We start from the raw sequence: 23,537 nt of genomic DNA on the forward strand, positions 1-23,537 counted from the left end.
CTCCTGTTGCAGAGCACAGACTCTAGGTTGCGCAGGCTTCGGTAGTTGAGGTCCTAGGCTCTAGAGCACTAGCTCAGTAGTTGTGGCACATGGGCTTAATTGCTCTGCGGCCTGTGGGAACTTCCTGGGTCAGGGGTCAAACCTGTGTCTCCTGAATTGGCAGGTAGATTCTTTACCACTGAGCCACCAGGGAAGCCCCCAGGTCTTTTCCTTGAGTGAAAGCAGTTTGGGGGCTCTTTCCTTGCTAAGGTGCAGGGCAGAATGATGAGGATAGTTTCGTGAGTCCTACAGGCTTTTGAAGCCAACCTGGGAAAATTGAGAAAATACAAGGACATGACCTTTTCCTTCTTGTATCACCTTCAGCCATAGTCCCTGAGCCTGGTTTTGCTAGGAACCCGGCAGGTGTCCAAGTTCAGTTCATATGTTGTAAGTGGGCGTGGGTTCTAAATTAAACCCCAGTGAGTGCTACCCACCCAGAACTCCTGTCCCGGCCGCTGGGCAAAGACCTAGATATAGTGATTCTCAAACTTTCCGAAGGGAAGAGTCAGTTCTTTAAGTTTCAATTTCCAGTCTGTTATAAAAAAAATGAAAAATTAGAAAAATGAAATTTAAATTACATACAAAACACAAACTCAGACTTCTGTTAGTAGATGCAGGAGACATTACTCTGTCCAATTGCTCTAAACGTTTCTAAAAGCAAACTCAATCCTGAACTGGAGTTGGCCAGTAGCAAAAAATTCAGGTCATCAAGGCAGCACTTTGGACAGTGTTGTCCCTCCAGGGCCAGGTGGGGACCGTGTCCTTCCCAGCTGTGTGTCAGGACAGTTCAGGAGAACGAGGAAGCTCCCTAGGCAACTTCGATGTTCCTCATGCCCCACACATCTCTTTCCCTGCTGCCCCCCGCCCTGCTCCCCACGTTTTCAGCTGCTTCACGAGCAGACCGATAAAAGGAACAGCTTGGCTAACTCTGCTGTCATAGTCCCTGTGTGCAGGTGAAAATTTTACTGCACACTTGCAGCCAGAGAAATGAAAGGTCACAGCTAATTGTAATCATTATCCAGGCTTCCCTACCTGACCGGGGCTTTGGGCATATACTGCTTTGATAGCAAAGCGGCTGACTGCAAGGCTGTCTTCTCTGGGTGGCTGGCCTGGGCTCGCCAGTCTGAGCAGGGTGGGAAGGTCACTGGTGACGGGGGACCCTGTGTTGCAGTTCTCCAAGGAGAGGCACGTCATGGACAGGACCCCTGAGAGGCTGAAGAAGGAGCTGGAGGAGGAGCTGCTGCTGAGCAGTGAGGATCTGCGCAGCCACGCCTGGTACCACGGCCGCATCCCCCGACAGGTACCCGCCCGCACGCAAGGTCATGTGCCCAGGGCCATTAGGAGCAAGCTCCAGTTCAGCCCAAACGAAATAATATGAAGTGGCTTGCGGTGACTTAACGTAGGCTCGTTTCTAAGGAGATCTTGGGAAGAGCTAAGGTCAGGAATTCAAAGTCCATTTGCCTGTGGCCAGTGAGGGGATGAAGGAAAAGCAGTTGTTCTGCGGTCTGTACACACGGGCCCAGCGGGAGGCAGCCATGCAGGGTGGCACCTCGGGGAATATGAGGGCGGGCTGTGGTTCAGCTAATTGAACTCTTGGCCAGCTGCCTGCAGCCTCATACCCTGTGGAACCTGCTTCCTTAAGGCCGTGGTTTAATTTCAGGTGAACAGAGGGTATCATCAGGGCAGGTAACCCAGAGAAACAGGCTGCCTGTGCCCTAGTGGGGCCGGCAATTATTCATTCTCTACCCTTCCCCTAGCCGGCCCCTGGCCCGGAAATGGGGAAGAGGAATTATACCAGCAACCACAGACTCATGGCCAGAATATACTTTGTGTGATTGTCCTTTGGGTTCTAGCCATGAATAATGGTTTTGTATTTAATAGTATAGAAATTGAAAAATAAGTGCAGAATTGAGGTATAGAATTTTCCTTGAGTTTTTTTTATAACATGATCCGACCAGTCCATCACTCAGGACCACAGGACAGGAATGGGGGAGGGGAGGGACATCATATTGTGAATGGGTTTTTTTTTTTTTTTAATGTAGCAGATTCTCAGCACCGTCAAAGAAATAATTCTTATTTCAACTTTGTTTTTCTTCTTTTAGCTTAAAATTGATTATAGAAAATAGAATAAAAAAGAAGCAAATTAAACTCTCACCCATAATTCTCCCTTCTGGAGATAACCACTATGAATGTTTTGATATAAATCCTGCCAGACTTTCCCAAATCAAGCTTGAGCTCATTTTGCCTATAACTCAGCAGCCCACTTTCTTCCCTTAATGACATAACTGGGAATTTTCTCCTGCTATGAAATGTTGTTCTCAACCAGCCCCCATTGTCTGCACCCATTGTGTGTTTGCTCCACTCTGTATTGGGCACTCTCCCAACACCCTTTAAGATAACTACCACGTTCATCACTATCATTATTTCCTCAGGCTCAATTCCAAGAAGTGGAATTTCTGTGTGAAAACATTTTTAAGGCTAAGATGCAGTTTTAAGGTAACCATGGTAACATACTATTCTGAGCTAGCTGATCAAATGTTGGCAGGTCCTGGAAAACTTGTCAGAATTTATAAATCTGATGTCTGTCATCACCATCATTCTCCTTATCATAATCATAAAATTTGTTTCCCACTTGCCATGAGTATAAATTTTCAGCTATACATCAGCTAGATTGTATATCTAAAGACTGTAACAATAATGATGGTCATTATAGTTAACTCTTAAGGCTTCCCTGGTGGCTCAGATGGTAAAGAAGCCACCTGCAATGCAGGAGACCTGACTTCGATCCCTTCATTGGGAAGATTTCCTGGAGAAGGGAATGGTTACCCACCCCAGCTTTCTTGCCTAGAGAATCCCATGGACAGAGGAGCCTGGCAGGCTATATAGTCCATGGGCTCGCAAAGAGTCAGACAGGACTCTGACTAACACATACACAGTTAACGCTTTACTCCTTTAAATCTTTATGGCTACTCTGTAGGAGATATTATCCTAGTTTACAGATGATGTAATGGAGTGTAACTTGTACACATAACTTGTCTCACAGGAGAGCCAGAATGCAAACCCAGGCAGACTAGCTATGGGAACAACCATTCTATGACACAATTTAAATTCTCCTTTTGTTACAAACTTCAGTATCCTTATAGCTAATGATTTTTTTAACATCTACTATGTTCCAGTCACTGTACTAGTGCTTTGTGTATATTATGTGGCAGTGGTTTAGTTGCTAAGTTGTGTCCAACTCTTTGCGAAGCCATGGACTGTAGCCTGCCAGGCTCCTCTGGCTGTGGGGATTCTCCAGGCAAGAATACTGGAGTGAGTAGCCATGCCCTCCTCGAGGGGATCTTCCCAACCCAGGGATCGAACCCAGGTCTCCTGAATTGCAGGCAGATTCTTTACCAACTGAGCCAGCAGGGATGCCTCAGATATTATGTGTGCAAATATATAACCTTCCTAATAACTCTGTGGGATGGGAGGCTGGCCACTTTGTTCCAGGCCCGCAGAATAATCGGTGTGCCCAGAGCCACTGTCAGAGGTCTGGTTCTACTGTTCCTGGCTTCCACCTCCATGCAGACCCTCCTCCTTCCCACCCACCAGTCCTGGAGAGGGGTTTCTTTGGAGAGGGCTCTGAGGATGACCCATAGATGACAACCAACATCCTCCTCCAGGTGTTGCAGGGAAAGAAAGAATCAGACCCACCAGACACAAATTTTCTTATTTAGTTTTTATCACTTCGCATCCTTCAGGTCTGCATAGATGTCATCTTCTCCTGATACCCTCCTAACCACCATATTTAAAAGGACAGCCCCCATCCCAATTTACTTTTTCCTTAACTTTACAACATCTGACATAGCATACCTGTTCCTTTTTTGTCCTACTAGAATAGAAGCTCTCCAGTAAAAACAGAAGCTCTGAGCCAGTGGAGGCTCAGCTTCATTCACTATATAAACGCAGAGCCTGCAAGTACTTGGCACACAGCTGTTGCTGTTCAGCCACGTCCGATGCTGCAGCCCCAGAGACTGCAGCACACCAAGCTCACCTGTCCTTCACCATCTCCCAGAGCTTGTGCAAACTCATGTCCATTGAGTCGGTGGTGCCACACAGTAGGTGATCAACAAATAGTTCATAAATGAATGAATGAGTCTTCTCAGAATTTGACAAAATAAAGAGCCAACTGAGGAAGAAGAGACATTATAGCCTTGTCCGTAGTACAGCTAAGCTTGCCTTGCCTGTTCCTCACTCACCGTTCTGTCCCAAAGGTGTCAGAAAACCTCATGCGGCGAGATGGTGACTTCCTGGTTCGTGATTCTCTGTCCAGCCCGGGAGACTTCGTCCTGACCTGCCAGTGGAAGAACCTCCCTCAGCACTTCAAGATCCGCCGGACGGTGGTCCGCCTCAGCGAGGCCTACAGCCGCGTGCAGTACCAGTTTGAGATGGAGAGCTTCGACTCCATCCCTGGCCTGGTGCGCTGCTATGTGGGCAGCCGGCGGCCCATCTCGCAGCAGAGCGGAGCCGTCATCTTCCAGCCGGTCAGCAGGACGGTGCCCCTGCGTTGCCTGGAGGAGCGCTATGGAGCCTCCTCCCCAGACCGGGCCCACGAGGGCAGCCTCGCAGAGGGGAGGCCGGACGCGGCCAAGAGGCTGAGCCTCGCTGTGGGTGGCACCCAGGCCCGAGAGCAGGGCCTGCCCAGGGGCAACCTCCTCAGGTGAGTCAGGGCCTCCTCGGGTGGTATTAGGACCATGGGGACACTCAGCTGGCCAGGGCCAGCTCTGCTCAGCAGACAAGCTTCCCATGGGAGCAGAGGAACAATGAAAGATGTTAATGGAACTCCAGGTGTCACTGGAGTCGCTGACACAGACATTGCGCGGTTAGTTCCCAGTTGTGCTGTTGCTTCAGTTGTGTCCGACTCTTTATGACCGCATGGACTGGCCCTTCAGGTTGCTCTGTCCACGGGATTCTCCAGGCAAGAATACTGGAGCGGGTTGCCATGCCCTCCTCCAGGGGATCTTTCCAATCCAGGGATCGAGCCTGCGTGTCTTAGGTCTCCTGAGGCAGGTGGGTTCTTTATTACTAGTGCTACTTGGGAAGCTCAGTTGCCAGTTGAGTTGGTGCAAAAAAAAAAAAAAAGGTGCAGTTGCTGAGGAAGGGGAAGGCCAGGAGAGACCGTGTGAAGGAGGTAAGGATTCCAGCTGGTCTGAAAGCTAGGGAACATTTGGATAGATGCTGCAGAGGGGAGGGTGTCCCCCTGGAGGGAGGGGGCTTGGACAGAACCTGAGTTGCAGAGTTAGAAAAGGGCAAGCATGGCTCAGAGTGCGGAAACTGGAGGAACTGGAACAAAGGGTCTGTCCATGCAGGGGGCTGACCCCACCAGATCAGGGAGGCTTTCATGCCAGACTGAGGGGTTTGAGGGGCCTCAAAGACTTAACACGGGGAATGGAGTGTCCTAAGAACAAGACGGAACAGTGATGTACAAGAAGGGTGAGAGGGGAGAGGAGCAGGAAGGCAGCTAGTGAGCTATGAAGGATCAGGCTATGCAGATGGAGTAGTGAGGAAAGTCGGGAGGCTCAGAACCAGGCTTCCTGAGACCTCTGCTTGTGGGGAGGTGGAGACAGGCAAGTCAGATACCAGAGGAGGGACCAGAGTGGGTCAACTTTGGAGGAAAACCAGTTGCTCCATCTGAGGTGTGACTGTGGGCTTGCAAAGAGCCAGTGTCCAGCAACAGCTCTGGAGTTAGGGAGCGAAGTTAGTCCTGAAAGCTTAGATGAGGACTTAGTCCACACAGAAAGGGTGATTGACTAGGTCAGAAGAGATGAGATTCCTAAGACGGAAGATTTTGAGAGCCTGGGGGCTACAGGCTGACCCTTGGGGGATCTTGGAGAGAAGAGTTCAGAGAACTGAATGCTGGGCTAGCCCTACCGTCGATTACAAGTGATGTGCCCTGGGTTAATACAGGACTTGTCTCTCAGGCAGTGAGGAGTCCTTGTGCATGTTATCTAACTGCCAAGAAAGAAAAGTTGGCACGAGGCTGTGCATTATATTTATTTTAGACTATGGAAATGATGTTAGAAAAAAAGCAAATTCAAATGATTTTCTTATTTGAGTTCAAAATGGGTCAAAAGCAGAGACAACTTCCAACATGAACAATGTGTTTGGCCCAGGAACTTTGAATGACTGTACAATGCAGTGGTGGTTCAAGAAGTTTTACAAAGGAGATGAGAGCCTTGAAGATGAGGAGCATAGTGGCCGGCCATTGAAAGTTGACACCGATCATTTGAGAGCATCTTCGAAGCTCCTCTTACAACTACATGGGAAGTTGCCAAAGAACTCATGCTCTGGTTGTTCCGCACTTGAAGCAAACTGGAAAGATGAAAAAACTTGATAAGTGGATACCTCATGAACTGACCACAAATTTTAAAAATTGTCGTTTTGAAGTGTCATCTTCTCTTATTCTCTGCAACAACAATGAACCATTTCTCAATCTGATTGTGGCGCATGACAAAAAGTGGATTATATACAACAGCTGATGACAATCAGCTCAGCTGTTGGACTGAAGAGAAGCTCCAAAGCATTTCCCAAAGCCAGACTTGCACCAGAAGACGGTCAGGGTTACTGTTTGGTGGTCTGCTGCCAGTCTGTTCCATTCCAACTTTCTGAATCCCAGTGAAACCATCACATCTGAGAAGGAAGCTCAGCAAATCAACGAGATGAACCAAAAACTGCAACAGCTGCAGCCGGCATTGGTCATCAAAAGTGAAAGTGAAGTCACTCACTCACGTCTGAGGCTCCTCCGTCCCTGGGATTCTCCAGGCAAGAACACTGGAGTGGGTTGCCATTTCCTTCTCCAGGGGATCTTCCCGACCCAAGGATTGAACCCGGGTCTCCCGCATTGCAGGCAGACGCTTTAACCACCAGGGAAGCTCCACCGGTCATCAGAAAGGGCCCAGTTTTTCTCCACACCACCTGACCGTATGTCACACAACCAACACTTCAAAAGTTGAACGAATTGGGCTGCAGAGTTTTGTCTCATCCGCCATATTCACCTGACCTCTCACCAACCGACTACTGCTTCTTCAATCATCTCAACAACTTTTCGCAGGGAAAATGCTTTCACATCCAGCAGGAGGCCAGAAAATGCTTTCCAAAAGAGTTCATTGAATCTCAAAGCATGGATTTTTATGCTACGGGAATAAACAAACATTTCTCCTTAGCAAAGAAACATGTTGATTGTAATGGTTCTTATTTTGATTAATAAAGATGTGTTTGAGCCTAGTTATAAGATTTAAAATTCACAGTCCAAAGTTGCAATTACTTTTGTACCAGCCTAATATTAAAACGCTATCTTCTGTTCTTTTGGGAGTTAGGGGTTGGTTGATGAACTAATGAGTAGGGAGTTAATGTGAACAGAGCCAGGATGACCCACAGAACCCCTGCTAGGAACAGTGTTGGGAAGGGAGGCCCCTTGGTCTACCCTCAAAAACCTGAATTTAAAATACAAAAAAAAAATTTTTAAGATAAAAATGAAAGAAAAGCTTAGAAAGTCTCCATGTTGATAACACAAGGCTAACAGAGCCACTCTTGGGGATTGTCCTTTGAAAGCAGAGCTCGCTAAGCCTTATCACACTTGGCATAGGCTGCAGGTCCAGAAAGACCTAGATGTGGGGGTGGGGTGGACTCAACACGGAAGATGGCTGGAAGCCCTGCCCCTCCGCCCGCCAGTGGCTCCCCACATTCCCTGACGTCAGGCCAGATGGTTGCCCCCCCCCCCCCCGAAAAGGTGTGTGCTCGGCCAGGTTACATTCCAGGCCAGTGTGTGACCACGGAGTCTGACTGCTGGTGGGGAGCGCTGCTTGAATTACCGCGTCACTGAAGCCACTGCCTTTTGGAACTTGCCCTCTGCCCTGCCTTATCTCTGAGGGGTTGCTGGAGTTTGGGGGCTGTTTGGTTTTTGTTTTTTTTTTTTCCTCTGGTTGTCTGCAAAGGTAGGAAAGAACTTTCACAATTTCTGTAACATAAGTTTGGGGCTTGGGGGTGGCGACTAATAAAGTTCATTACCATTCAACTGGTGCAGTGCCTTCTGTCTTAGCTAACGGGAGATTCTGTTCTTTGGTGCTAATTAGAGTAATTCCTGATCTGAACAGGCAGGGGCAGAGCCATGCTGGCGAACTGTGTCATTCGGGTCTGCTGGGCCTGCTTGCCCTGTGCTTCCCAGTTAGAGAAACCGCCAGTCTGAACAGGCAGGGGCAGAGCCATGCCGGGGAGTTGTGTCCTTAGGGTCCACTCTGCCTGCGATGCTGTGTCCTGGGCCTCCCAGCTTGCCTGAGGACCCCACGGCCCTTTCCCTGACTCAGCCCGAGGAGGCTGGCTGGGGCATCCCCCAGTGGGGTCCTTCTGAATGGGTATGACAGCCTTCCCTGGGCAATCCTGCAGGTTATTTGGGGGACGCTGAACTTTCCACTGAGATGGAAACTGCCCCCACAGCCTCCTTCCTAACTGTGACACTGTGAGGCTTGGTGGAAAATGTGTGTTAGTTATACAAGTCATTCCTCCTGGGTCTGTAATTTTAGGCGCTGTTGAAAGTACACATTCTAGCTTATCAGATTTTCCTGAGAGTATCTTGAAACTTTTACCCTGCTCTGCTTAACAGGATGGAAAGACTCAGAAGCAGCAGCCTGGGAATCTAACTGGATGGGTCCTGGGGACACGAAAAGGAACCCATGGCACAGTCATGTACTGATCACTAATCAGTGATTTCCTCCTCCAGCCAACATTCCTTTACTCTTAGGCTATATGGGAGCACTCTCATTCTGAGCAATCTTTTTCTTTTTTTAAACTTTCCATGACGTTGCCTAAAGGTTTTACGATTTAATGACATGTTTCTGCCTTATTTGTCTTTTGCTTCAGAAATAAAGAGAAGAGTGGGAGCCAGCCAGCCTGCCTGGATCACATGCAGGACAGAAGAGCCTTGTCCCTCAAAGCCCACCAGTCAGAAAGTTACCTGCCAATTGGTAGGTCTTTGGGGATTTGGGGGGAAGAGGGTGACGGTGTTCCCCTGATTTTCTGCAGGCTATCTCCCCTGCTCCATCTGGTCACCTTACTTGGGAAAGACATAAGACTCCACATCTGGAGGCTAAGGGGTTCATAGGACTGTATCCAGATGCGAAGCACTGAGCTGGATGCTGTGTGTGTGTGTGTTACTCAGTTGTGTCCAACTCTTTGCGACCCCATGTACTCTGTGTGTGTGTTAGTCACTCAGTCATGTCCAATTCTTTGTGAGCCCATGGACCAGATTCCTCTGTCCATGGAATTTTCCAGGCAAGAATACCGGAGTGGGTTGCCGTTTCCTTCTCCAGGGTATCTTCCCAGCCCAGGGATCAAACCCAGGTCTCCAGCATTGCAGGCAGATTCTTTACCATCTGAGCCACCAGGAGAGCCTGGTGCTTAATGTGTGCTAGCTTTTAAGCCTCATAAGAAGCCTTAAAGGTGAGGATGGTTATCCTCTTTTTGGCGAGGAGACTGAGGCATGGATATAATTGACCTGTCTAGATGCATCTATCTAGTAAGTGGTGAAGCCAGCATTTGAACCTAGGTTTCCTGACTCAGCCCAACTGCAAACTGGTGGTCATCATAACAAATGTGCCTTCCCCTTAGTCTCCTCCCTGGGGAGAGAGTGAATGGGTCAGTCCTGGGGCTCCTGGTAGAAACCCCGCCTCCTCTCCATTCTGCTGTCACAGCTGGAAGAGTGAGATGGAGTGGGATGTGAGGGAATCAGGTAAGCAGTTGTGTTAATAGACAATGGGATTGTTTTTCATTATTTTTGTAACGGACCTTCCTTGGGGAACCACAGGGTGATTTTTCCTGTCACCGCTTCATAAACTACTTGAAAGTGGGTTTTCTCAGCATCTTTTTCTCCCTTCCCCCTGTGTCTCTGTCTCTTCCTTAAAGCTGGCAGGATCCACTCTGGCTCTGAGAGTGACTCAGGGCCCTCCTCCTTTTACACTGTGTGACTAAAGACATGTTTCTTACGGCAAGGTTAGATTACTCACCGCCCTCCGAGCTCGATGTACTTCCCTGTTTTGACTGTATAACTTTCTGTGACCATAAAATGGCATTGCTGCCCAGCTGTGGATAGTCACCAGGATTTAGAATTCCCCAAGAAGTGGCGTGGGGCCACCTATGCCCTTGATATGCTCTTGACTGCTCTAGACCAGACCTGCAGTGGTCATACTGGCTTGTCTTTTGTGGGTAAAAATAAAAACGCTAGGGTATGAATTGAGGGCCAGAAGCTGTCAGTCTGATTTTGTCTGTTTTCTGTTCTCCTCACAGCTGAGCTTTTTCTGACCCTCTGTTATCCTCCACAGGTGGTAAGCTGCCCCCTCAGTCCCCAGGTGTGGGCACAAGCCCCTGCCCAAACTCACCAGTGTTCAGGACGGGCAGCGAGCCCACTCTGAGTCCAGCTGTGGTGCGGAGGGTCTCCTCAGACCCTAGGCCAGGGGAGGCGCTGAGGGGCTCAGACAGCCAGCTATGCCCCAAGCCGCCCCCCAAGCCCTGCAAGGCACCCCTGCTCAAAGCTCCCCCGTCTCCATCTATCTGGCTCAACTCTGAAGCCAACTACTGCGAACTGAACCCAGCCTTGGCGGCCGGCTATGATGGGGCATCTAGGCTGCCCTTCTGTGCCCAGGACAGCTACGTGGAGTTGCTGACAGCCAAGCAGAATGGGAGGCTGGGCACCCGGAACTCTGACACCAGCTACTTGATCCTTGATGATGATGATAGGACAAGGCCTTGGAAGCCACTGCCAGCCCCAGGGGAAACAGGGAGGGAGGACCAGGACACATTTGTGATGCCCCTCCTAGAGACCACCTCTTCGTTCAAGCCCAATGACTTTGAGTCAAAGCTGCTTCCTCCTGAGAACAAGCCCCTGGAAACTTCAATGCTGAAGCGTGCAAAAGAACTGTTCACCAACAATGACCCCAAGGTCATTGCCCAGCACTTGCTCAGCGTGGACTGCAAGGTAGGTGCCGGAGGGATTTCTAGATGCTTGGAAGGGGGTTCTGTCTGGGCCTCATTCTGCTTACCTTGTGACTTGTTTGCTCATAGGACAATGGAGATGATGACCTGGGTGTGGGATTTATTGAAGGGGTGGGAACCCAGGCTGTGACAACCCTTGCCCAGGCAGGAAACTTGTGAAATTCACCTGGGACAGAAGGATACAGGGCCACCCAGGGCCCTGCTCTCCTCCCCCAGCCCCTGCCGTGCCCTTCTCCCAGCTCATGTGGATTCTCCTCCTGCCTCAATTCTCCCCCTGCCTCAGCTCCATCAGAACTGGTGAAGTCAAGTCCAAAGAAGAGTAGATTGTAGATGAAAATGGAATTTCTGGAGTAGCAGAGACTTCATGGTTTTTATTTCATTATATGCCACATATGTACCTTATATACTTATTTTTATTGTTATGAAAATGGTCTTTAGGGTAAAATTTTTAAAGCTACTTGCTCAGTTTAGAAAAAATATAAAACAATTATAAAAGATATCATTTTAGAAAAATTACACAATACAGATTAGGAGAAAAGAAAAAATGAAAACCACACAAAATCCAGTTTCTTGGTGATCACCATTGTTAACATTTATTCCGCCATAGATGCGTAAATAATTGCATGCATATCTAAGTTTACCACAGAAATGCCACAGGCCTATGCATACCACTTCAAACCTTTTTTGTCTTTCATGGAACAACATAACATGACTATCTTTCCATGTGACTATATAAACCTCTGTTTACATCATCATCATTTTTAATCATTTTTGATGCATTTCTTTTAGATATGTGTGGCTTTTGTTCATAGCTGGCCCCAAGACAACCTCATCCTTCAGAGAGTAATTTCTCGAAAGCAAGCATTTAAGGCTGGGGTGTGCTCAGCCCACCCCTCAATATAAGGAGACAGATCCCTTCATTTGAGCAACAGATGAGGCCTTAGATTTAAAGCCCTTTTTTATTTGTAGCTCAGTGAAGTCAATTCGCTTCAAAGGTCAGGGCTTATTGAGGAACTGGTTTTCCTAAATAAATTTCCTGGGTCATGAATCATGGCAGGAAATCTAATCTCTAAGCATTCCTCAGGGAGTTCCTTGGTTGATGGCCGCTCACAGGATGCATGGGACCTCCCAAAGCTGTCTTGAGGAATATTAAGCAGGCGCTGGCTGTTTGGGGGCGAACAGCCGAGAGGCTGCCAGGAATGGGGCTATGTTGGAGGAACAAGGACTGTCTGTGTGGTTCACTGGGTGTCCTTGGGCAGGGCCCCAAGTGGTCAGATAATTTTCCTTGTTAAGACCTTACCTCATTCAGAGGGAGCTAAACCTGTTTGGACAGGAAGAGGATTTCGTCTCCTGTTCTAGTTAGTATGAATAGGCCCTGGATCTGAGATGGCAGAACCAAACCAGCAGGCCAGGAGCCTGGTGTGAGCCTGTCTGAGTTCTTGGTCGAGGAAGCTCCTTGTAGGAACATGGGTCTGGGTTTACAGAACAGCCTAATTTCTGGGAGGAAATGAATGCTTCCCTGTTGTGTTCTCAGGCAGGACTTGGTAGTAGTCTAGGAGGAGGTGAGAGGCCAGACTGGTCTTCACAGGAGAGTCTGGAACCTTCCCACTGCCTCGGCAGTCTGTTCACAGCTGAAGGAATGTGTAGCCTCCTCTTTGTTCTGTTTCTCTGTCTGCATTCTGTCCTCCTGGTGGGGGTCCCACTCCCCCGTATGCCTTTAGGCACCCCTGGAAGAGGTGCTGGATGGAACCCCCAGGCAGCGAGGCAGAGACCTGAGTAGGAGCTCCCTGACGATGAGCCCACCCCCAGTCCCCAGGGCGGGGCTGTTTCGTCTTCCTTCCTCCCTCATTTCCTTATCCTCTTCCTGAACTACTGACTTCGGGGCTTTGCCAACAGAGCAAGAGCATCTCTAAAAAGTAAAACAAAGGCTGTTATCACCGAACTGACTCTAATGCAACCAGACGAGCCCACCCGGAAGCCTAGAGCTGGCCTGGGCAGCATCCAGGGCCCAAGTACTGGTTCCCACCTGTGCCCAGAGCCCAGCCTGTGGGGGCTGTGGGTGGTCCTGAGTGCCTGGAGGCAGCAGGGTAAGCCCCTCCGCAGGCTGGGGTTGGGTGGGCGTCCACTGAGCCGCTCCTACCCTATGAATGGGTAATACCCTGCTTTATCCACTTGTCTCTGCAGAAGCTAGAGGGAGACAGCCCCACTGGCCAAGGGCCTGGCCTCTGGGGGTGAGCTATCTGAGTCTAACACCTCCCCCTGCCTCGCAGAGTTTCTAAAGGGAGAAGAGCACCACAAACCAGGTGTTTGTGAGGACTAAAGCCCTCGTATAGTGCCTGCCCCAGACTGAGGCTGAGTGACGGTTCCCTAATGTTGTGTATTGAGCCTTGATTGAACACCAACTGTGGGCCAGGTCAGGGCAGGCCAGGTCACAGTGGGAGAGGCAGGAGCGACAGTGACATAGAATTCGGATCAAGGTCCAAGTGGGAAATGCTCTGCAGGGCCTCCAAGGTAGGGTCTCAAACATAGCGGAGGGAGGGGTCAGGTGGGGATTTCTGAGATGTGCTTTGAAGGCTGAATAGGAGTTGGTGATGCAGAACACAAAAGCATCTTCCAGGTGGCAGGCAGCACACACTTGCAGAGACTGAGAGGCCAAGAACCATGGGAGAGAGGGGTATTGGTTTATGGAGGATTCACTCTGGATGGGTAGTGAGGGAAATGGGGTCTGCAGGGGGAGGGCCTGGCAAATCTGTCTTTCTTTGTTTTTAAGTCTCTACTTCTGGGCTCCTTCCAGGTTGCTTCCTTCAGGGCTCTCTGCAGTTGAGTGAGGGAGATAGGCTCGTAAGTGCAGAGTGCCCATCAGAGTCCTCTACGGAGGGCAACCGAAATGGAGGCCTCATTTCTCGGTAGATGGTTCCTGACAGCTGGGAGGAAGGCCAGCCAGGCCCGTCGGGGCTCCGCTGGGTCACCGCAGCCATTCCCCAGGCAGTTGGATGAAGAGCGGACAGAACTAGGAGACCCTGCGGAGCCAGGATAGCTAAGATCAGGAGAGAAGGGTCTCACGAGGATGGGCATCATCCTGCCCCGCCGGGTCCAGCTCACAGTGAATCCTCTAGAAGTGCTTGTCCTTCCTCTCCCTCTCTGAGCATCATGGCCCCAGGCTTTCCCAGGAGACCTAATCCAGGCTGCACTGTGACCTCAGGACCCCTTGTCCCAGAGCTCAGCCTTGGGGCAACCAGGTGTTGGCATTTCCTGGTAACACATCAGGAAAGTGACCAGGGGACTGCATGTTTACACTGAAGGAAAACAGGCAAGAGGGGAATACAGCTTCCAGAATAAACGTGACTCAACGACAAGCCTCTAACTATTACACAGAGTGTGTGTGGACTGAATGTGTTAGGTTTGGAGCCTCTGACCGGGCAGATGTCTAAATAAGCAGAGTGTGTGATTGCAGGTGACCAGGGTGTGCATCTGGGCTGCCTTGCCATGGTCAAGGCGTAAATCTCTTTCCAGAGATCGGGCCAGAATTCTTCCCCCTTCCACGTGGCCAGTGATTCATAACTTGGCTTTGTAAATAGCTCGGGTTTTAGGGTCATTTGATCCTTGGCAAAGTCCTTGAGGAAGGTAAACTCAGCAGTTGTTTTAGAGAAGGGGGGACTGACAGCAGATGAATCCTGTCTTATTCTGGAGTCTGCACTGGACAGTTCCTCCCCAGGGCTGATGGTGGTGCCTTTGCTCAACTACAGAAGTTAAAGGTCAAGGTTACTATCAGCTAAACTGCCAGATGTTTTTGGTGGACTGTTATGAAGACACCTGGACTGTTCATATGCTCAGGATAATTATCGTGGAGGACAACTCCACAGGAACAAGGAAAGGAATTGTCCTGTGCCTGCCACATGTCCAGGGATGGTTTGACCCATTATATCTGCTAGTTGGACCTTCCCTGGTGGTTCAGCAGTTAAAAATCTGCCTGCAATTGCAGAAGCCACAGGAGATGCGGGTTAATGGGAAAATCCCCTGTAGGAGGGCATGGCAACCCACTCCAGGATTCTTTCCTGGAGAATCCCACGGACAGCCTGGCAGGCTCCAGTCCATAGGGTCGCAGTTGGACACAACTGAAGCGACTTAGCACACACGCACATCTGCTCGTTGCACTGTTAATATCAACATATCAGTGCTCTGTGAGTGTCACCAGCCCCGTTTTAGAGATGCCCTGACTCAGTTGTAGCATTTGGAGGTAATGTAATAACTATAAGTGGTTAACTAGTACCTGATTCCAATAAGCTGTGATCACACACTGGAACTGAGATGGGGAGTGCTGACTGGGACAAACAAACCAGATTTTCTTTAAGGAAGACCTCTCAGGGGGAGAAGTGGGTGTGTTTGAGACCTCGGCTTTCACATAGCCGTACATGTTTCTAATAGTTTCCAGATGTACAGTGCGTTTACTGAGCCCAGGAGAGGCGTAATTACGGGTAATAGGAGCCAGCCCGAGAACGTGAACGGCAGAGCCTGCAGCAGAGTGGCGCTTGGACGCAGCTCCACTTTTCCACTGCCGGGCATCACTCTGCTCCATGCACACACAGCCCTGCTATTGGCGGCAAATCCAGCAGCAGGATCCAGCCATGGCAGACAAAAGCTCGAAGAGATGCCAAACCTGCAGACCAGTCTAGGTACTTTCCTGCCAGGTTTCACATTCCAGTATATGTATCAAAAGCCTCCAAATGGTGTATTAAGACTGTATTTTCAGATGCTGCTGCTCAAAAAGAAGTGCACCAAGTCAAGTGCATCCACAGTGTCCCAGTTTAGTGTATTTCTTTCCATGTTCGCAGCAAGCCCACGTCCTGGTCCAGTTCATTTCAACCTGTGTTCTTGACAGGTCGCGAGGATACTTGAAGTCTCGGAAGAGATGAGGAAGAACATGGGCGTGAACTCAGGGCTGGAGCTCATCACCTTGCCTTACGGTCACCAACTGCGCCTGGACATCATTGAAAGGTGAGGAGTGCTGCTCTGTACTTATGGTCCTTCCAACTCCACAGGCTGTCAGAGCTACAGGTTTCAGAGCTAGGAGAGGCCAGGTACGCTCTGCCCCAGGGCCACCTCGCTCAAGGAAGTGTGGCCCCTGAAGGCCTTTCCCAGAAGCCATGACCAGAGAATTCCTGGAGAAGCTCAGGTGGCAGAGGAAATCAGGGAACAGATAGCACGTTCGCGACTCTGCTGCATGGGCAGATGGAGAAGCCGGCAGAGGCTCAGCCCTGGAGCACAGGTCACCACCACCCCTGCTGGCCTGGGGTGGGAGCAGTGCTGCGGGCAGATGGAGCAGAGATGCCATGCCACTTCCTCCAGCCTGAGCTGCAGCCCGTCTGTCTGCTTTAGGAATTAAGTGGGGGTTTGTGGGGGAAGTTGGGAAGAACAGGGTCTGAACAGTGTTTTCTTTGAAGTGTGGACAAATGGGGGATCAGAGGGCAAGGGATGAGGTGCTCAGGCCCCCGACCTCTGAAGCATCACTGACCTCTTCTCATGGAAAGCCAGGGCCCTGGCTGGCTATTAAAACCCACTCACGTCAGATATTTAGAAATTAGAAAGGTAGAAGTAGCGAGGCATGTTTTTAAGAAGCACTGTCAGACTATTTTTTGGGCTCCAAAATCACTGGAGATGGTGACTGCAGCCATGAAATTAAAAGACGCTTACTCCTTGGAAGGAAAGTTATGACCAACCTAGATAGCATATTCAAAAGCAGAGACATTACTTTGCCGACTAAGGTCTGTCTAGTCGAGGCTATGGTTTTTCCTGTGGTCATGTATGGATGTGAGAGTTGGACTGTGAAGAAGGCTGAGCGCCGAAGAATTGATGCTTTTGAACTGTGGTGTTGGAGACTCTTGAGAGTCTCTTGGACTGCAGAGAGATCCAACCAATCCATTCTGAAGATTAGCCCTGTGATTTCTTTGGAAGGAATGATGCTGAAGCTGAAACTCCAGTACTTTGGCCACTTCGTGCGTAGAGTTGACTCATTGGAAAAGACTCTGATGCTGGGAGGAATTGGGGGCAGGAGGAGAAGGGGACGACAGAGGATGAGATGTCTGGATGGCATCACCAACTCGATGGATGTAAGTTTGAGTGAACTCCGGGAGTTGGTGATGGACAGGGAGGCCTGGCGTGCTGCGATTCATGGGGTTGCAAAGAGTCGGACACGACTGAGCAACTGAACTGAGACTAGAATCTCATATTACTATAGAAGTTGGCCTTTTTGATACACGTGAAAAGATAGTTGTTTTGGGCAAGACTGTTTTGTTATCTGAAGTTTTATGTTTTTCCAACCATCTTCCTGGTTGCCACAGCACTCGCGTGGTCTTTAGTGGGCAGCCAGGGCCCTGGCTTCTCCTGAGAGGACAGTGATGCTTCAGACGCTGGAGCCTTAGCACCATCATCCCCTGCCTATGGTTTTCTGTGATGTTCTGGGTCACAGTGCTGTCCAGTACAACACTGATGGCAGAGATCTCCTGACAGCATCCACTAGCCAGAGCATCATTTCAGGTGACCACTGAGCACCTGAAATGTGGCAACTGAAGGATGAAATGTTTTATTTTACTCTTCAGCATTTTAAGTATAAATAGAGCCACATGTGGTTTGTGGACAGTGCAGTCCTAGACTACCGCTAGCCCCTGGAAAGTAAACACACTATTTCAAATGGCCTGGGAGAGTTGGTAACAGCTGCTTTCAAGGTTACCCGACTATGAAGCAAATAAAATGGCTCCAGTGCCTCTGTTGCTGTGGTTTCACGGCCACAGGTGCCTCCCGTAGGAAACACCCAGAGTGCAGAATGGAAGACTTCTGGGAGGCAGGAGGGCAGGATGTGGCCCTGCTGCCATTGTTCAGGCATGCTTGTCAGCTTATTGTTCAGTGTCTTTGGGCAATGGTAGGTCTGACTTCTGAATCTCCCTACTTGCCCTGCTCACTCTTCTAGAGGCCAGCCCTGCTCTCCAAGGCATCCTCTCCCTCCCCATGCCCCAGAGGCCTGGCCTCTCATTTCCACTCACCCGCCCGCCCTCCTGGTCTGGGCCCATGGTCATTATTTCAGCAGAGACCAGCTGTGCTGGCATATACCCGTTTCTCTTTTGATACTTTTCAGACTGAAAACTCCCCAGTTGCAGGCCTTATTTATTTATTTATGGCGGTGCTGGGTCTTCATTGCTGTGCAGGCTTTCTCTAGGTGTGGCGAGTGGAGGCTGTTCTTCATTGCAGTGTGCGGGCTTCTCACTGCAGTGGCTTCTCTTGTTGCAGAGCACAGGCTCTAGAACACAGGCTCAATAGCTGTGGCCCATGGGGTTTGTTGCTCTGCAACATGTGGGATCCTTCCAGACCAGGGATCACACTCATGTTCCCTGCATTGCCAGGTGGATGCTTTACCACTGAGCCGCCGGGGAAGCCCTGCAGGCCTTATTTTATCAGTTTCATTTGCTGTGTTGGGCATGCATTATGGGTGCCCAGGCTGAGGTCAGCAGGCTTGTGGCTTCTCTCTGGGCTATTTTCTGACTTCCACTCTTGTCTACATCCATTTCCTCTTTCTCCTGATTGCCACCTGCCTGGGGTCTGGCTCCTTGCTTTGTTCCCCATCCAGAGCTGACCTGTGGGATCTACCTGCTAGGGCCTGGGGAGTGGTTCTCTCCATTACAATGTGTCTACTAAGTAAAGGTTATAGCAGTCTTGCAGGATCAGGTGACATCCTTGTGTTTGAGAGTCTAATATAAACCACCCTCCATTTTAAACTTCAGTTCAGCCACTCAGTCATGTCCGACTCTTTGCGACCCCATGAATCGCAGCATGCCAGGCCTCCCTATCCATCACCAACTCCCGGAGTTCACTCAGACTCACATCCATTGAGTCCATGATGCCATCCAGCCATCTCATCCTCTGTTGTCCCCTTCTCCTCCTACCCCAACCCCTCCCAGCATAAGAGTCTTTTCCAATGAGTCAACTCTTCGAACGAGGTGGCCAAAGTACTGGAGTTTCAGCTTTAGCATCATTCCTTCCAAAGAAATCCCAGGGCTGATCTCCTTCAGAATGGACTGGTTGGATCTCCTTGCAGTCCAAGGGACTCTCAAGAGTCTTTTCCAACACCACAGTTCAAAAGCATCAATTCTTTGGTGCTCAGCCTTCTTCACAGTCCAACTCTCACATCCATACATGACCACCGGAAAAACCATAGCCTTGACTAGACGGACCTTAGTCAGCAAAGTAATGTCTCTGCTTTTGAATATGCTATCTAGGTTGGTCATAACTTTTCTTCCAAGGAGTAAACATCTTTTAATTTCATGGCTGCAGTCACCATCTGCAGTGATTTTGGAGCCCCCCAAAACAAAGTCTGACACTGTTTCCACTGTTTCCCCATCTATTTCCCATGAAGTGATGTGACCAGATGTCATGATCTTGTTTTCTGAATGTGGAGCTTTAAGCCAACTTTTTCACTCTCCACTTTCACTTTCATCAAGAGGCTTTTCCAAGGCTAGTGAGTGGAGATGTCCTTCTGAAATGTTTTGTGCCTCCTACCCACCTCAGGAGCTTCTGCACACACTTGCCTTGCTGAGCTGTTTTTCCCAAGGCGGTGTGTGTAGGAGGTTTGAGGTAAATGTTGTTCGAATGAATGGGTATAATTACCCAATTAACTCTTGATCCAGGTCTTAAAGAAATAGAGAACCTGTCTTTTATTAAGGTCCTTAAAACATAGGAAAAATCATTGACTAAAGAATCAATTGAAGGCAACATAGGAAGTTAGTTTAGTATTAAACAGCTAAAATGTTCATCTCAACCTTAACACTTTGCAAATGGGTAACAAAACTCTTCAATAAGTTTAACATAATAAAAATACACTTTAAGTCTATTTTAAAGATCCATTGATTAAGACAGACAGGAAATTAGCAAAAAAAGATAAATGAAAGAGAGATAGGCAAAAGGGACCAACATACAGAGGGAGAAATGCACACATAGATACTAGTGTAGTAACAACTGCAGTTTGCTAGGTACTGCTGAGCCAGGCACTTTAATTATCTTTACACACACGCGCGCGCACACACAGTCTTTCTCACAACAGCCCTTGTTCCCATTTTAGAGATGAGGAACTAGGGGAGTGGAGCCGTCAGGTAACAGCCTAAGGTCACACTTTGAGCAACCACCTTGCACACCCACATGTGCAAACACTCAGAGACAGCAGAGCCTGTTACTGATTTAAAAATCATTGGAGAAACTGGTAATGCTAGCCACTAGATGAATCACTCTCTTTGCTCTAGAAGAGTGAGGAGGAGACCAGCACAGGAAGCGTGGAATATCATCCTTAGCTGTGAACTTCTAGGACAAGGTGGCCCCAGAGTTTCAGAGGCAAGTCATGTTGTGGCGACCGTAGCTGTGAATTAGCGCTTCACCTTCAGTACTCGTACCAGTGCCTGGAGAGATGTTTACCCAAGGCCACGCTGGTGGCTCAGCTGGTAAAGAATCCGCCTGCAATGCAGAAGACCTGGGTTCAATCCTTGGGTTGGGAAGATCCCCTGGAGAAGGGAACAGCTACCCATTCCAGTATTCTGCCCTGGAGAATTCCGTGGACTGTATAAGTCTGCAAAGAGTCAGACATGACTGAGCAACTTTCACTTTTACTCTGGCCCAAGGTAGGGAATGCTCATTCCTGGGCCACAGAGGGAGGGAGAGGCAGGTTTACAGACTGCTGCCACCAGGAAGGAGACCTCTCTGTGACCCCATTCATATCCATCCCATTGTCTGTACAGAAAAGACCACTCTGCTTCCTGTTCTGGGTCTGCGCAGTTGACCCGTGGCGTTCAGGATGAGAAAAGGGAGGATTGTTGGTAGATACAAGATTTCTTTCTATGAGGGTCTGACCTTACAGAGAAATCCTGCCAGCTCACTGTTGAGTCTTTGTCCAAATTCCCACTCACTTTCTGGCCCCTTGACCCAAGCCACTCTATTCTTAGCTCATCCCTTGTTCTCACATGCATGTTGTCTTCCTGGATCAAGCATCTTATCTCATCTTTCTGTCCCTTCCATCCCCCAGTCCAGGGGACTTAGGGGCTTCCCAAAGGATTCCTCAGTGTGCTGGGGCCTGGCATCTCCGTGGACCTGTCGTGGTGAGAGGGACAAGGAGCCATGTGCACTTCCGAGCAGCTTCAGCACAGGAAGGTCCTTTCAGGCCCCTTGCTCCAGGGCTGAACATGCCATGTCCTGGGGTATCTGTCCTTTTTGATTCTCCACAGGACACCCACTGAGGCCCTTCTGCAGTCACCCTGATGGGGGTGATCTGTCTTTGCAATCAGCAACCAAACTGTGTGAGCTGCCAGTGTGTCTCAGGAAGACAGCAGCAAATGGTGCAAAGCCAGTCCTTTCCTTGGCCAGTTTGGTTTCATTTCCTCCTGGACCTATTAGCCCTAGGCCTGATTGCTCATCTCCTTCCTTTCAGACACAACACAATGGCCATCGGCATCGCAGTGGACATTCTGGGCTGCACGGGCAGTCTGGAGGACAGAGCAGCCACCCTCAATAAGATCATCCAGGTGGCAGTGGAGCTGAAAGACTCCATGGGGGACCTCTATTCTTTCTCAGCCATCATGAAGGCCTTGGAAATGCCACAGGTATATTTCTACTTGCTTTGTGCAGCCCTGTGGGCCTGTGTGTACTTAATGCTCTGCAAAGTGGTCTTCAAGTCCATGCCTGGCAAACCACAGGTGACTTTAGTCAATTCAAAAGGTAAATCGTGTCTTAGTGAAAGCTGCTTTGATTAGGGGGCAAACAAGAGCAGCATTGCAAGTTTCTGCCTCTGTTTTTAAAGACAGCAGATAATCGCTGACTGCCTACACTTTCTCTGTGATGTAAAATAAGAAGTCAGCCTCAAGAACATCCTTAAGAATGTTCCTGAAGAACCGGTTAGAGTGATTAAGTCTGGCTCAAGTGTGTTGTGTAAGAAAGACTGCTTCTATCTGGGTCACTGGGCAGGCGGGCTGTTTGGGGTTATGACTGGGAAACCAAGACATTTGGGGAGCTGATCTCTGAGGATCCCTAAAGTGGTTTATCTCCAAGTATGTTCCTCAGGTCATCTAAAACAGACTCTCCTGTTAAAAGACTCATTTGTCCTACAACCCCCTAAAGCAGAGTTTCTGAAATCAGGCACTTTGAATTGATCTGCTTTGACAGTCTGTTTTTAGGATGAGGTTTGAAACTGAAAATTTGTTTTTGAAGCCAAGTGGACCTCATAGAGGTAGATGCTCAGCGACTTCGCATATGAGATCAGAGTCCCACAAACCCAGTCTGCAACCAGTAATACCAAAGCCACTGCTCATTTAGCTTGGCTATTTTGCAGCCAGCCACAGATTCTCTGAAATCCTGCATGTTAAGAACATAATTTCCTTATATGAAACCAAGGTCACCTTTCAAACAAGAAGCTGAAACACTTCATGCTTTCACCAGGAAATTTTGAGAAGGGTCAATTCCAATTATAATATTCTAAGAACTTTCAAATTTCTTTAGATGCACTGAAATTATTTGGTCAGTCAGTATTTGAAATAAGCAAGTTCAGCTGTATTTTCATGATATATTGACTTCTACTACTAACAGGAGTTATCATTTTTCATTTGGGTGTTTCTAATTTACATCATGTTTATTTCCTCTTATCCAAAACTGCCTATAATTCTGAGGACTGATAGGCTAGCTGTTCGTATAGCTTCCCAGCCCAGAGCTTCCTCTGAGAGTAGTGAAGGGGAATTTGTGACATTAACATGGTTGCTGTCCATGACATCAAACTCAGCAGTTAGGGACTCATCCCAAAGCACATGAACATGCCTTTATAGGTGGTCCCCCTATCCCACGGCAGCATCATACTCATCTGCAGCACTTGAGCAATGAGGGGACAGAGTCCTCCAGAGTGCTCAGGGCTCTGCTTGGTGTGGGGAGTGGCAGACCCAGGAAAAACCAGAGACGAGAGTCATGTCATTTCTGTGTATCATCTAAACCTGACCCTGGACTACAGCCGTTTGTGCTGCCTTCTCTTAGTTTCTGGTATCAAGAGAGAGCATCCAGGAGATGGGCCTAGCCCAGAGACAAGGGCTCCTTTCAGAAAGGCGGATGCCTCAGGGCAGGGACGAAGGGGGCATGAGAAGAAATGGCATCATGGGTGGCTGGAGAAGATAAGCCACATCCTCCCCTTCCCAGCAAACCTGCTGATGGTGATCCTTTCTCACCTTCCTCTTGGAATACACAGGGAGTTCTTAGACGCCAAGGAAATGAATCTCAGCTCTGCCATTTAGCTGTGAAACTTGACCAAGTTACCTAATCTCTTGTCTTCTGATCTATAAAATGAAGTCAAAATACTGCCTCATAGAGCACTGTGAGGATTAAATGAAATTCCTCAAATACCTGACAGAATTGGCTCTCATTCCCTAAATATTATTTCCCTTTCCCCCTTCCTTGTTTCATGTAGA

At 49.0% G+C, this 23,537-nt stretch overlaps 1 protein-coding gene across 3 annotated transcripts in view; it reads left to right on the forward strand.

Annotated features, from left to right (window-relative positions):
- Positions 1-23,537, forward strand: part of BCAR3 (BCAR3 adaptor protein, NSP family member) — a 130,461-nt gene that overhangs the window by 98,117 nt on the left and 8,807 nt on the right. For 2 of the 3 annotated variants that reach the window (XM_040232284.1, XM_040232285.1), the window contains 6 exons: positions 1,211-1,339; positions 4,296-4,741; positions 8,938-9,041; positions 10,395-11,047; positions 15,944-16,059; positions 21,524-21,695. In XM_040232284.1, the coding sequence (XP_040088218.1) occupies positions 1,211-1,339; positions 4,296-4,741; positions 8,938-9,041; positions 10,395-11,047; positions 15,944-16,059; positions 21,524-21,695 (1,620 nt within the window). Of the gene's footprint in view, positions 1-1,210; positions 1,340-4,295; positions 4,742-5,033; positions 8,016-8,937; positions 9,042-10,394; positions 11,048-15,943; positions 16,060-21,523; positions 21,696-23,537 lie in introns of those variants that run through there. The other variant, XM_040232286.1, reaches the window with a different exon arrangement.

Source organism: Oryx dammah, unplaced genomic scaffold (genome assembly GCF_014754425.2).
Source record: "Oryx dammah isolate SB20612 unplaced genomic scaffold, SCBI_Odam_1.1 HiC_scaffold_28, whole genome shotgun sequence".
NCBI classification, from domain to species: domain Eukaryota; kingdom Metazoa; phylum Chordata; class Mammalia; order Artiodactyla; family Bovidae; genus Oryx; species Oryx dammah.